This window comes from Lepisosteus platostomus, chromosome 13 (genome assembly GCF_059453375.1).
Source record: "Lepisosteus platostomus isolate fLepPlt1 chromosome 13, fLepPlt1.hap1, whole genome shotgun sequence".
In the NCBI taxonomy this organism is placed as follows: domain Eukaryota; kingdom Metazoa; phylum Chordata; class Actinopteri; order Semionotiformes; family Lepisosteidae; genus Lepisosteus; species Lepisosteus platostomus.
This window is the reverse complement of record NC_142623.1, coordinates 29,930,119-29,943,058: the sequence shown is the minus strand read 5'-3', so window position 1 is coordinate 29,943,058 and position 12,940 is coordinate 29,930,119. Positions and strand designations below refer to the sequence as shown.

Genomic DNA, 12,940 nt, shown 5'->3' with positions numbered 1-12,940 from the left:
TCCTGACATTTTCCCTCTAGGATTCCAAATGGGTAGAAGAAAAGCAATTGTTCCTCCGAAGGAATCAAGACCTCCTTGATAAGGTAGGTAGCTGCTGAGGTTTGAATATTCCTTCGAAACATTAATTTGAAATGAGTAAATCATTGTGTTATTGTATTTTTTTTTTTGCAGGCGGAAAAACTGGAAGCAGATATAAATAGACTTCAACAAGAGCTACAAGATTCCAAGGACCAGAATGAGCTGCTCGAGTTTCGGATTTTAGAGTTAGAGGTGTGCCAGTTTTCCTCTTTATACTGCATGAAAGATGTGAGAGATGTTAAAAAGGCAACAAATACCATTGCTCCTAATGTTAATATTTTTTATTGGATTTTATACCAGTCAGTATAAAATATGACTACTTTTTCAAGTCTGTAATTAGTTGTTATCTTTATACGATTTAATTGTAGCTGAGCATTGAATCTTCACTCCCGCTGTATACTGCATAAGAGTCACATAAGGTGGGGAAAAAAAGATTGCTTTAGGAATTGCATTGAAAAGCTCCATGTTCATGAATCCTTAATGTGCCAATGTAGGATCTTAAAGAATATTGCCTATGTCTCAAAACAAAATCTCAATTACTACATTTCGAATTAGGAATGGAAATAAAGATCATGGCGTGATAAGAACTGTTGAGCTGAGCATGGTAATGAAAGAATTAGAACTTTTAAGCATTTTGTGTTGTTTTGGGGAACTATTGGATTCTTAAACAATAAAGCAAAGACTATTCAGCAAAACACCCTGATGCTATCCCCCCCTCCTCTTCTCTGCCTGTAGGCCTAGTCTGTGGAACGAATTGAAATTCAGACACCAGCTCCACACAGTTCACTGCTCCAGCAGCATCACTAATTGACCACTCGGTTACATTGCCTGTTCAGAAATGGGCTGTCTGGCATACCCAGACTGAACTGTTATGTTGATTTGAAAGGGGGACTTGCTCATATAACGTATATCTCCACCTACTGTACAATATGTGTATTTTCATGTCATAGAACTAACCGAAGGTGTGGGGACAGTTTTTATAACTACAATGGCTCGTGCAAAACGATTATATGAAAATAGAAGTTTTTTTGGTACGAAACTCTTATAATAGAACAGCATTTACAGTACAGCAGGCTCTCAGAGTTCAAGGTTAGATCTGTGTCGATTTTTCTTTCTCTTCAGGAGCGCGAGAGGAGATCTCCACCCTTCAATCTGCAGATCCACCAGCCATTCTCAGAAGGAGTGAGTGCTCTGCAGATCTACTGTATAAAGGAAGGAGTGAAGGTATGGCTGAGGGCACTGGGCCTCACAACACACTAGATCATGAAAAAATCAGCCATGAATAAATGACTCCAATTTTTTATTACTCGGTATTGCTAAGGTCTTTCAAAGGTGCACAATGTCTATGTTCCCCATTTCTTTTCAAACATATAGTAAATATATAAGAACATATCACCATGTTGTCATTGAGAGGAGGCCATTGGAACATGTAGACCATTTTATAGCTAATTGATCCAAGAATCTCATCCAGCCGTTTCTGGAAAAAAAGCCAGAGTCTCAGCTTCAACAACTTGGCTGGGTAACTTATTCCATACTCCCACAATCCTTTGAGTAAATTAGTGCCTCCTGTTTTTTGTTTTAAATTCATCGCATTATCTAGAAGATGCAAATAACGTGTCAACCTTAACACCTATGCCTTTTTCAAAAGGACCCTTTTCATTCTCTGCATTTCCTAGTCTGTAATTATAATTTATGTTTTTTAAATTAATATTTGGTTAGAATTTATGGTATTTATAATTCATGTATGCAATACCATGTAGTTATCCACCTTAAACATCATCAGTTCAGTATTTGCTTAGTTTTGAATTTTATCTAAATATTTTTGAATTTGCAATGCTTGCTAATCCTAGTTTGGTATAATCTGCAAACCTGACAAGTTTACTAACTATAACAGAATCTCAACCTCTGATATGAATTTGGATGTACTGTACAGTTGTCCATGTGGTGCTTCACTAATTATATCACCCCAACAATATCTGTGGTCTATATTTTATAATTATTAACACATTCTCAATGGAAACAAGCACTTACATTTCTCTAAATAGTTACCACATGTAATTTGAGAATGAATCTTTATGGGGAACTTTATCAAAAAGCCTTACTAAAATATTTTATTCTTGGCTGTTAACACTACAGATGATATTCCATTTGATTTAGTTCTGGACTTATAAATGTGCTAATGGCAGCCATTGTCTTAAAGACTTAAAATGTGTCAAATGTTTCTAGTTTTTGAAGAAAGAAAATCTTATTCTGTTTATTACTGAGATTTGTTGGCGTCTTTTAACGGTTAATTGGTTGTGTTTTCGAAAATGCCTTTATGTAAGGTGCAAAATAAGACCTGCAAAATAACACTTTTATGCTAAGATCTCTCATCTGAATATTTGTCATTATTACCCTAGCCAAAAAGGAAAGGTTCTTTTCCCAAACTGATAGTTATATTTATTATAAATAAGCTCTTACACATTTTGTTTCCTTTTTAGGATGTTTGTATTCCTGATCTTATAAAGCTCTTGGATATACTTGGAGACAATGGGGTAAGTACTGTTTTGCATGTGCTACACATTCTGTGCTATAGCGGCACTATTGCTTGAATGCATGCATTACTTTTTTATAAAGACAAACTACATGGTCCTGTTGTTTGAGAAAAAAGCATGATGAAGAATGGAAGCGGAAAAGAAAATCACAAGTCTTAACAATATAGTAATAAGAGTAATATGGATTGTTAGGCTTTCAGTGTAAAATAAGTTAACTTAAGTATATTGATTGTTTCATTACACAGAGCTACTTGAAAATTGCCTGATCTAGTGAAATGTGCAAAGAAAAGAAAGAAAAACACTCAAAGACAAAAGCTTGAGCTTTAACAACAGAAAGAATCAATGATTCATCAGTTGTGAAGGTTTTTTTCAGGCACTATCCTTCAGAATGAACTCACTTTTGTGGGCAGAAGTACAGTTAATTTTATATTTCTCTTTACATATCTTTCATACAGAATTTAAGGAATGAAGAGCAAGTGGCCATCATACAAGCAAGCACAGTGTTATCACTCGCAGAAAAGGTACTTCAGTGTCAGTGAATCCTCTATACCTTTAAACCATGAAACATCAGAAATGTTCCATCAGTAAAACTGCAAATGTTTTCTAAACTGAAATTCCTTCTAGTTTCTAGTATGCTTTTTATTTAATTTCCGTTCAGTTCATTGGCTGAAAGAATTGAAACAATGGTAGGGTTACCAATGCAGTGTCTGATTTTAATATCTATGAAGTTGCGCTGCATTTGTTTGTTGTTTGGACTTTCTCTGTCTTGTCTTGCTCTGTCCAATAGTGGATACAGCAGATTGAAGGCACCGAAGCTGCTCTTCATCAGAAAATGTTGGATCTGGAGCTTGAAATGGTGAGTGTGTGAGATGACCATCACAGTTATGTATTTAAGTCCTGTTCCTCAGAAACTCTGCCTGTCCCGTTGATGCCAAATAATTTTGGGCACATGCTTTTATGCAAATAACTAGCATTTGGACCCACATATAAGATTGCATGGGATATGAACCTACTATCTTCCACTTGTGAGTCCAGCACCCTAACTACTACTCCACACCACTGCCTTACATTTGAAACTAACATCCTAGTACGGTTATAGGGATGCAGTAATAACATTGGTCCTGTCTTCAATGTGGCAAGCTAGTCTGAGATCTCATCCACACTGTAGACATACTGTAACAGATTTTGCAGGAGCAGAGGGTATTAACTCCACTGTCCTGGAGTTTTTAAAACCGGTACCCCTGCTGGTACCGTATAATGATGACTAAAGCCACCCATACCATTTAAAAATAATGCGCTGAGACATGCTATCATTGCATTAGAAAGCAAGTGATATCAGGGGTATTGAGGCAGTAGCATGACATATTTATTTTATATGGACAACCAATATGTTTCAACCTTGGTGCAGATAGCTTGAATAATGTATTCATACATCATCCACACCATACTAATTGTCCATTTTAGCACAGGTTTCAAGATGTGAAAACCATGACTTCTGTACACTTTCATTCATGCTGCAGTTTGGAATATTTTTCTGATTGCTTTGCAGGAGATGTTTTGTAAGCAGAAAGGCTACTTGGAGGAGGAACTCGATTATAGGAAGCAAGCCTTGGACCAGGCCTACATGGTAAATACAATCTCATTTTATTGATTTTCATAATAATTGTTATGAGTTCAGATCCGTGGTGGGAAGTCTGCAGTAATTTTCTGCTCACTGAAACAATGGTTATCCCTATGCAATAGGTTGACGTTGTCTTTCAGAATTATACATGTATCAAGAGCCCTCTTCTTCTGCTTTTCAGTTGGGAACTCCTGGATGAGATTCCTGAAGTAATTAGCTGTTTGCAACCAAACAAGCTACAGCAGATAGTGGCCCCTTCTTGTTTGTAACCTTCCTTATGTTATATTTGCTTTATTGTTTGAGAAGGAAGTCCGGTAATTTCAGCTTTTGATAATGAGAATGGAGATTTACCTGTATGTAGTGTGCATGAAGCATACCAGATCATTGGCAAGCACTAGTAAAAGAATTAGGTGGCATTCCTAGGGTGACAATGGGTGTGTTTGGCATTCTCAAGAGTAAAAAACAAAACTTGCTCCAAATTGTTTTGCAGCAAATCCAGGAGCTGGAAGCCACCCTGTACAATGCCTTACAGCAGGACACGGTGATAAAGTATGGGGAATCTCTGACAGAGAGGCAGAAGGACGAGCTGCGCACTGCTGTGGAGAAACTCCGGCGCCAGATGTTGAGGAAAAGTCGGGAGTACGACTGCCAGATCTTGCAGGAGAGGATGGAGCTGCTTCACCAGGCACACCAGGTATTCTCCTGAAAGCATCCTCGCTGCCTTACTTTAACTGGGTTATTATACACTACCTAGACCTGAGCTACTATCTGTGTGGAGTTTCCATGTTCTCCCTGTGTTCGTGTGGGTTTTTTTCCTGATGCTCCAGTTTCCTTGCATAGTCCAAAAACATGCTGTTAGGTTAATTGGCTTCTGGGAAAATTCGCCCTGGTGTGAATGTGTGGTTGTGTGAGTGTCCCCTGAGATGGGCTGATGTCCTGTCCAGGGTGTATCCTATCTTGCGCTCATTGCGTGCTCCGATAGTCTCCAGCTTCCCCATAACCCTGAACAGGAAGAAGCAGTTAGAAAATGGGTGGATTATAAAATACCTTAGGGATAAGCAAATACATTCTTTTTTTCTTTCTAAATGGGTATGTTGTTGTATAAATATTAGACTTTGAAGAAGTCTGAAACTTCCATACAGGCAACCTTTCATTTACCGTAATTCATTAAATGTGGTGTGGGCTCTGTGCAGAGAAACCCCAGCAGATTTCTGTCAAATGAACAATGAAACACTAACCAGAGGGCATAAGTGGGAACTACTGTACACGTGCATGAAGGAAGAAAAATACTTTTTTTACAGCTAACAGCTGCTTATTTTAGGAACACTTAATAGGTTTATTCAATGCTGAAAAGAGAAGAAAGAAAACACGTTTCAGCTGTGAACCCTTCTTCGGGTGTTTTAGGCCTTGCGCAAGTCGAAGCTGAATATTGCTATTCTCAGTGTGCACACCAGAGGGCAGGGTTGTGTATAAATAAAATACAAATCCTCAAAATATGGGGGGTAACTTCATGCCTTACAGAGTCACTCGCTTCACTTTTTTAGTAGTTAATAATATTTATTTTGCCCTTATGCTGTCTCACAGAAATATATTTTTTAAAACCTGCAGTGTGTGCTCCAGTACAAAAGTGAAATGTTACATTTGCCAATTCATACTGTACAAGGCAAAAATAATTTCTATTTTCAGAGAATTCGAGATCTAGAGGATAAAACTGATATCCAGAAGAGACAAATTAAAGACCTTGAAGAAAAGGTGAGATATTTTCATGCGCAATACACAAAATGTATTTACAGTGTACATCTTGCCTAGTCATTTTAAGATGGCATCAGAAATGGTTTTCATTTTGGATAAACCTTCCAGCTGTGTTTTGCTGTTAAAAGAGATATATGCTTTTTAGAATTACAACATATTTGGGAGTTCTGAATGGAATGAATGCATACATCAAAGTGTAAATTTATTACTGAATTAAGAATAGTCATTGAAAAAATAGAACTGTATAACCTCGTATTTTTTACTTTGATGATGGCTGTGCAAAGAAACCCCGGTGGATTTCTTCCAATTGACCAATGAAACACGAACCAGAGCTTAGTTGGATAGTACACAAAAGTGTATTTACAACTAAGAAGAGGAAGCAGGTCTTTACACAAAGCGTTGTGGGAGTGTGGAACAAGCTTCCCGGACGTGTTGTTGAAGCCGATACCCTGGTTTCTTTCACAAAATGGCTGGATCGCAGCCTTGGATCAAGGCTAGATGGGCCAAAAGATCTTTAGTTCTACATGTTTTTTATGTTCTTAAAGGTGCTGTCCCATGTTCCTTGCTCGGTGTTTCTCTCTGTAAATTCAATTTTCAGCTGTTCTTTCCTGCTTCAGCCTCCCACTAACAGATGTTTGTCTTTCCCACTCTCTGCAGTTTTTGTTTCTCTTCTTATTCTTTTCTCTTGCCTTTATCCTTTGGCCTTGATCCTCACAACATCTCCCAGCTAAGGTGAGTCGTTCTCTTGGATGGGTTAATGCCACATATTTGTTCTGGAAAAGTAAAACAAAATCAACATGTGTCTCTGTCTTGTTTTTTTTAAATACTTCTAAAATGGGGGTGGGGGGTACTTAGTGAATCTGACTTCTGTGCTCTTTTTTAAAAAACTGCAGCCGGAATTAGATTTAAAATGTATGCATTTCAGAAGCTTTATATCCTTTATAGCTTTATAGGCCTTTTTCATATCTGTCTTCAATTTAATTAAAACTTGTTTTTCAGTACTGTATTACCTTAGTAATTTTATGTGAATGTTTAGCCTTGGGAATCCTATATTATACAATGTCATTGTTTTAAAACCACTTATCACCCACCTCATTAATATTGCATTTTTCAATTTTTTTACTGATCCACTGTGTAACAATGTCTTTTGTTTGATTTTGTTTTTGCAGACTAGATGGCAGTGCGGAAAAATTGTACAGAACAACTTTTTTTCTCTTAAAATATGCCAAGCCTTGTTTACTGTATATTTACCATATTTACGTAGCAAAAGCTACTGATATCTATTTTTAACAAGCCATTCAATGGATTGGTTGTCTGACATTTTCTGAACACCCAATCTGGTTGTGTTATATGCTGCATTGAACTGATCCTGTGTTAACCAGTCAAGTAAACTTTTACCTTGAGAGAAGATACAAGTGCTCGCCTGTTACCCATCAACAAAACAAGTCTCAGACATCAAACCAAAGTTGGAAAGATCCTATCTCTGCCATGCAGGGGAATTCTGCAAGACTTCACTCAACTCCTGACTGGGAGATGAATGCAGGAATAGTGAAGATTTGGAGATGATACAAACCATCAGCCCATAAGGATATTATGGATTCTCTTCCGCATGCCACATGAAAGGTGGTAAACAAGACAGTCTGCATTAGAAAATGGCCCTTCAGCAGTTAGGGTCTAGGTGAACTCACTCAGGAACTGTGGTCAAGGAGACTCACTGTACTGTAACTTAACTTACAACACTGGAAAAACAAAAAGATCCTGCAAGTGACTCTATATGGATCTCTTAGTGACATATAGCAAGAACACAGAACAATCACTGTAAGGCATGAACACTGTACCACCAAGGTTCACAGAATACAAACCACCTGATTAAATAGCCTGTTGACTAGTAAGACAGAAAATAATATTAAATATCCTGAACCTGCTACATCTTTATTTTTTAAAATCTCAAAGAACTGAAGTAGCTCATTCACGTCTAGTGTTTTTTAAACACTTCCTGTCTATTACAGTGTCTCAAGATTTTTTTCCTGAAATGACACTCTCTAACCTACTGTATAATATACCTTTGTTGATATGTATATGACTGTGTCTATTAATTGTAATGGCTTTCCTTTACTTTTGTGAATACTTTCGAATTTTTGCAGCTTGAACAATAGAATTTCTTGGCGTTTGACATATAAACTGCTCCATTATTGTGGTGACAGCTGCAAAAGGTCTTAATGTTTTTCGAATGTCAGTATCAAATTGGAAGAATTTTTTTCTCTTTTTTTTTTACTGTAAACAGTAAATATTCTATACCAGCAGGAATATACCAATGGGTTTATACTTTGCTAATAGGTCTGCTCCAGTTAAAAGCTGCACTTCGCTCGTAATGAACTCCGGACTTGCTACAGTACATCTAGTTAATTATGTCTATTCAACAGGATAGATAAAATTGCTGCAAGTGTTGCTATAGTAAAAAAAATGTGTTTGCTACATTTTTCTATGTTTCTCTGAAATATTTTGATGAGTTTGGTTTACTGCAAGCATTATCATCTGGAATAATTCAATGATCTCTTCCATCTGAAACAAGAAGAAGTCAGTGTAATTGATATTATGGCTATGTCTTATTTTACCCCTGGGCTCAGTATTTGCTTTGCAATATTAAAAAGCCTGTGAGACAGAAAGTGTTGTGCCTGTTCTGGAAACACTTGGCTGCTCTTGCTTTTCAAATTTTTTAAAAGGACTATGAACTATATATTTCTTGCTGCACACATGTTCTTAGCTTGCGTTAAAGGGGAAAGATCCATTCCACCGAACTTAGCTTTGTGCCGAACCTTATTTACATACAACAATGATGGCCTTAAATGCTCTGTCCCTCTTTTTTCTTTTTATTTATATGGCATACATGTGTGCTGGTTTCTGACTTCTTCTGATGTAATTCACTTTCCCTAATCACCTGGATTTTGTTAACCCTTTTGTCTTCCAACAGAACCTTGATTTAAATGGCTCCTCTCAGTTCTTTGTTATACATACAGGGGAAAAACATGGAAATCAAAGAAAATAAACTCAATGACCTTTGGTTTTCTGCATTTGTTTTGTTACTGGACTTCTTGGAAGGAAACTATAGTTGGGCTTTTGGTGTGTTTCACAGTGTGTGTGTGTGACAGTCTATCTCTCTTTGTGTGTGTACTGTACACAGCTTGGACTTGTATGTGTTGGTTCACATTGTAATATTTTCCTGCCCAGATCATTTGTATTTCTTGCTGGAAAAACTCCAGTTGTTGACGAAGCTGGCAATATTATTTAATCTGGCCTTACTAAAGGACATTTATACAAGTCTTCGTCAGTCTCTCGTATTTTCAATAGTGCAGCTTAATTCTTATACATTAGCAATTTCTCATTTTGTTTTCTGTGTAATTACTTTCCCTTCTCTGATTACATTGTCTCCCTCTGCACATTTTAGTACGTTTTAGTAGTTATTCATTATTGCTTACATATTTATTTTTGTCACACGGCTTTTTTCAGTTGATATGAGGGTGAATCAGAGAATCATGAAGACTGGATCACTATCAGTAGAAATTGATTCTTATTTTTATTGTTAGTGCGGGTTACATCATTTCTCTGTGCTAATAGGCTTCCGTTATGAATTTGTTTTTTGTGGAACATCCTGTATCCTATACCAGAAGCTAACACACTAATTGTTTCCATTATTCCAATGCCTGACAATTGTTTAGAAGTAGATTTCGTTTTCAAACACATCTAAGAAACCTTACATTTTAAAGAATAGAAATAAACATTTCAACAACATTAGCATTCCTTAAAAGAAGACCTTTATTTAAACACCATGTAAAAGAAGACCTGCCCTTTTATAATTAAATACACATTCAGCTAAATATTTGTAGCTTAAGTTTAACCTTAAGGTGTTGTGTCGCATGCACACTGTATGATTGTGAAGGTTGCTGGTTGCTGAAGCTGGTATGGAGGGATGTGTGTCCTGCACCATATCTTCTTGTACCAGAATTGGGAATTGCTTTAACTGGATGATATAATTGTTAACTGGAAGCTACATGAAAATATTTAGATGAGAGCACAGGTGTCCTTAAAGTGGAATTGAATTCCTGGTGTGGGATATGTTCAAGGGTAATTAATCCCCAATTCAATATGATCATTTATCCAATGCCTTGTTTAGCTGCAGGTGTAAAGACAGAGCAAACATTAACTCCTGTAGTGCTGAAATTCAAAGTGAAGCTTTTTTTGAATGATATTAGTTTTAATATGAGGTGATTAAAAAACTGCATTTTATCTTAAAGGGATTCTATTTGTATAACTGTGGGTTTCAATTGACCTTTTTTTTTACCAGACTGACAGTACTGCCCTATAATTTAAAGGAAATGCATTTTCCTGGCACAGGGATGCTTTCACTGTGAAGTCAGGGGCCCAAGCTTTCCTGCTAATAGAAGAATGAAAACTATCCCTTAGTGCAACATGAGAACCTCACAGTCTGTGCTTTTTGCCTTCACCATACACACCCATGAGCCCCAAGTCTTGTCTGTTCTTTGGTCTCTGAGCAAGGCAAACAGTCTTCCCCATAAGTAAATAGTCACTGTCCTTTCACATACTGTATCTGTTTACTTTCCTTCTTTGAGGTCTCACAGGGGTACAGCCAGGACTGTGTCTCCAGCATAGTCAGGCATCTGCTTCACCAGAAATGTCTGTCTGAGTTAACTTTTTGTTTATTTATATTTCTTAATAATTGTAAAGATGAAATATCATGTTTAAACAAATTTTCAACTATACATACTAATGTCAGAGAGTTCTTTACAACTAAAGTTACTAAAGTAACTTTTTTCCAATTTGGACAGCTTTTCTGAGAGGGATGTGCAGACATTTGCAATTTAAAAAAAAAATCTCATTAACTGTCCAAAAACATAATCGCAACTTCTGGTATGTGGGTTTGGCCAGGCAATAGGCTGTAGAGCTGGCTCGTATAAAAGCAGAGGTTAAGCAGTAAAAATGAAGCCCATTCGGGGAGAGAGTGTTCTTCCTCAAGTAAGCAAAGCAGTCTTAACTCTAACTGAGCACAAATTGATAAGTCATGCCCTGATGTTATGCTCTCCAGAACAGGCCTGTGAAAAGTGCTTAATTTAATTAAAGTGAATAATATGATTTCTGTAAAAAATGCAATGAGTTTGACATTACAAGTGGAAGCAGCTGCTGTGAAACTGAGCATGATGACATAAAACTACTATTTTGAGGTTTTGGTATGAACTCCCCCATGTTCTGAGACACCACTGCAAATTTAATTTTATAATTACAGATTTTATGTAAGTACAACACTGAGAAAATACAGTACTAGAGTATGTATGAGTTGACTTTGGGTGTCTGATTTTCTTCACTCTCGATAGAATTTAACAAAAGAATCCTACTTCACATTAAATGTTAACATCCATTTAAAAACAAACATAAGAGGTGCTTGTATTTTGCTTATGTTTTTGTATTGCTATAAATTACAAAGTACTATCGTAAATACTAAGTGGACCCTTCAAATCAGCTGACTGGTAATTTCTTAAGTACAAGTGGCATGTAAACAGCAACTTTTATACAGCATGTTTATTTTTTTCTGATCTGAACTCATCAGTTTTTAAATTTGGATAAATACAACTTACTATACACAAAGTCAAAGCGGCCTTTTATGAATTCCATCCTATACATTTTTTTTAAGTCTGTCTAGTAGAAGTGCTTTAGGTTTACATTTTTAGTAACACCTACATGACACCAGTACGTTGGCTTCTTTCAATAAATTTCCGGATGAAATCCTCAGATCTACTGTATGTTACCAGTAAATCAAGATAGTTGGGCCAAATGGCTTCCTCTTGTTTGTAACCAATCTTATGTTCTGCATTTAAAGTACTCTAACACACAAGGAATCTAAAGGACTCTAACACTCAAACCTGTGAGAAGGTCTAACCCTAACCTCACCCATTTCTATCTACATATGTTTTAATATTGCACTTCTTGCTGACTCACACACAGTACAAGTTGGCTCAACCTTCATTAAAGGAAGGAAGTACTGACAACACCCTACTCATAGACGGGTTGTTCTCCTCAGTCAGGTGAGTTAAATGATTGAAATGCTTTATTTGAATCATGTCTCTTCTCCACCTTATCTAGTGTTTGGCCAAGGTACGGAACTCGGAATTGCTTGTTGTGTGATGGAGGCTTTTCTGGAAGAATTCTGGTTCGTACTTTGGTCAAGCAATTGTATTATAAGGACAAGAAGGATAGGTTAGACCCTTCTTTGAGAATGTCAGATAAAACCACACAAATTTGTATTCTTTTATTTGTTGGAATGTGCGATTGACACGTTCTCATTATGTTTTTATTCACTGTTCCAACGTGCTTTCAAATTAAACCACATGGGCTGAAAAATATAATGAAAAAATAACAGTGTGCAAAAGTTAACAAACAAGGAAGTCCATTCTATAAACATGCTGTGACCTCTGCAACCAAATACAGGACAGCATGATGAAGTGCAGATTCCTGCCCACTTTCAAGCTTTTTTGTATGTTACAGGCTAAGCAGTCCTGTGCTGAATGTTCATTGCTGATTGGCGGAAAGGTACAGTACTTCCTTTGCCAACAGCACTGCAAACCTGCAAGCGCCTGGAGAACACAGAGATCACAATATCGCCGTGAGCTGAGAGAGTCCTCACTGACTAACCAATTGTGTGCTATAGTTTGGTGGAATAAGAGTCCCAGTCATCCAGTGACAGGACTCAAGATCTGATCTGTCTGGTCATTGCAAAGTACTAAATATGTAAACACATGACAAGCATCTAGATGTCAAAATGTTAGATAATAAAGATTACACCTATTAGCACTTGGCAGTCTTAATGCTTAGTACTCATGCTGTACAGCATGTACAAATTTAAGGATGGTGTGTGAAACTTGTAGTGACTTGTATTTAAGTTGGT

The 12,940-nt window shown here is 36.9% G+C and overlaps 1 protein-coding gene across 2 annotated transcripts in view; it reads left to right on the top strand.

Moving 5' to 3' along the window:
* Positions 1–9,056, top strand: part of jakmip2 (janus kinase and microtubule interacting protein 2) — a 36,130-nt gene extending 27,074 nt beyond the window's left edge. The window contains exons 12-22 of one of the 2 annotated variants that reach the window (XM_088604074.1): positions 21–83; positions 172–270; positions 1,201–1,302; positions 2,559–2,612; positions 3,068–3,133; positions 3,400–3,468; positions 4,162–4,239; positions 4,724–4,927; positions 5,920–5,985; positions 6,643–6,717; positions 7,155–9,056. In XM_088604074.1, the coding sequence (XP_088460200.1) occupies positions 21–83; positions 172–270; positions 1,201–1,302; positions 2,559–2,612; positions 3,068–3,133; positions 3,400–3,468; positions 4,162–4,239; positions 4,724–4,927; positions 5,920–5,985; positions 6,643–6,693 (852 nt within the window). In that variant the 3' untranslated portion in view covers positions 6,694–6,717; positions 7,155–9,056. The remainder of the gene's footprint in view (positions 1–20; positions 84–171; positions 271–1,200; positions 1,303–2,558; positions 2,613–3,067; positions 3,134–3,399; positions 3,469–4,161; positions 4,240–4,723; positions 4,928–5,919; positions 5,986–6,642; positions 6,718–7,154) is intronic. The other variant, XM_088604073.1, reaches the window with a different exon arrangement.
* Positions 9,057–12,940: the final 3,884 nt, after the last annotated feature.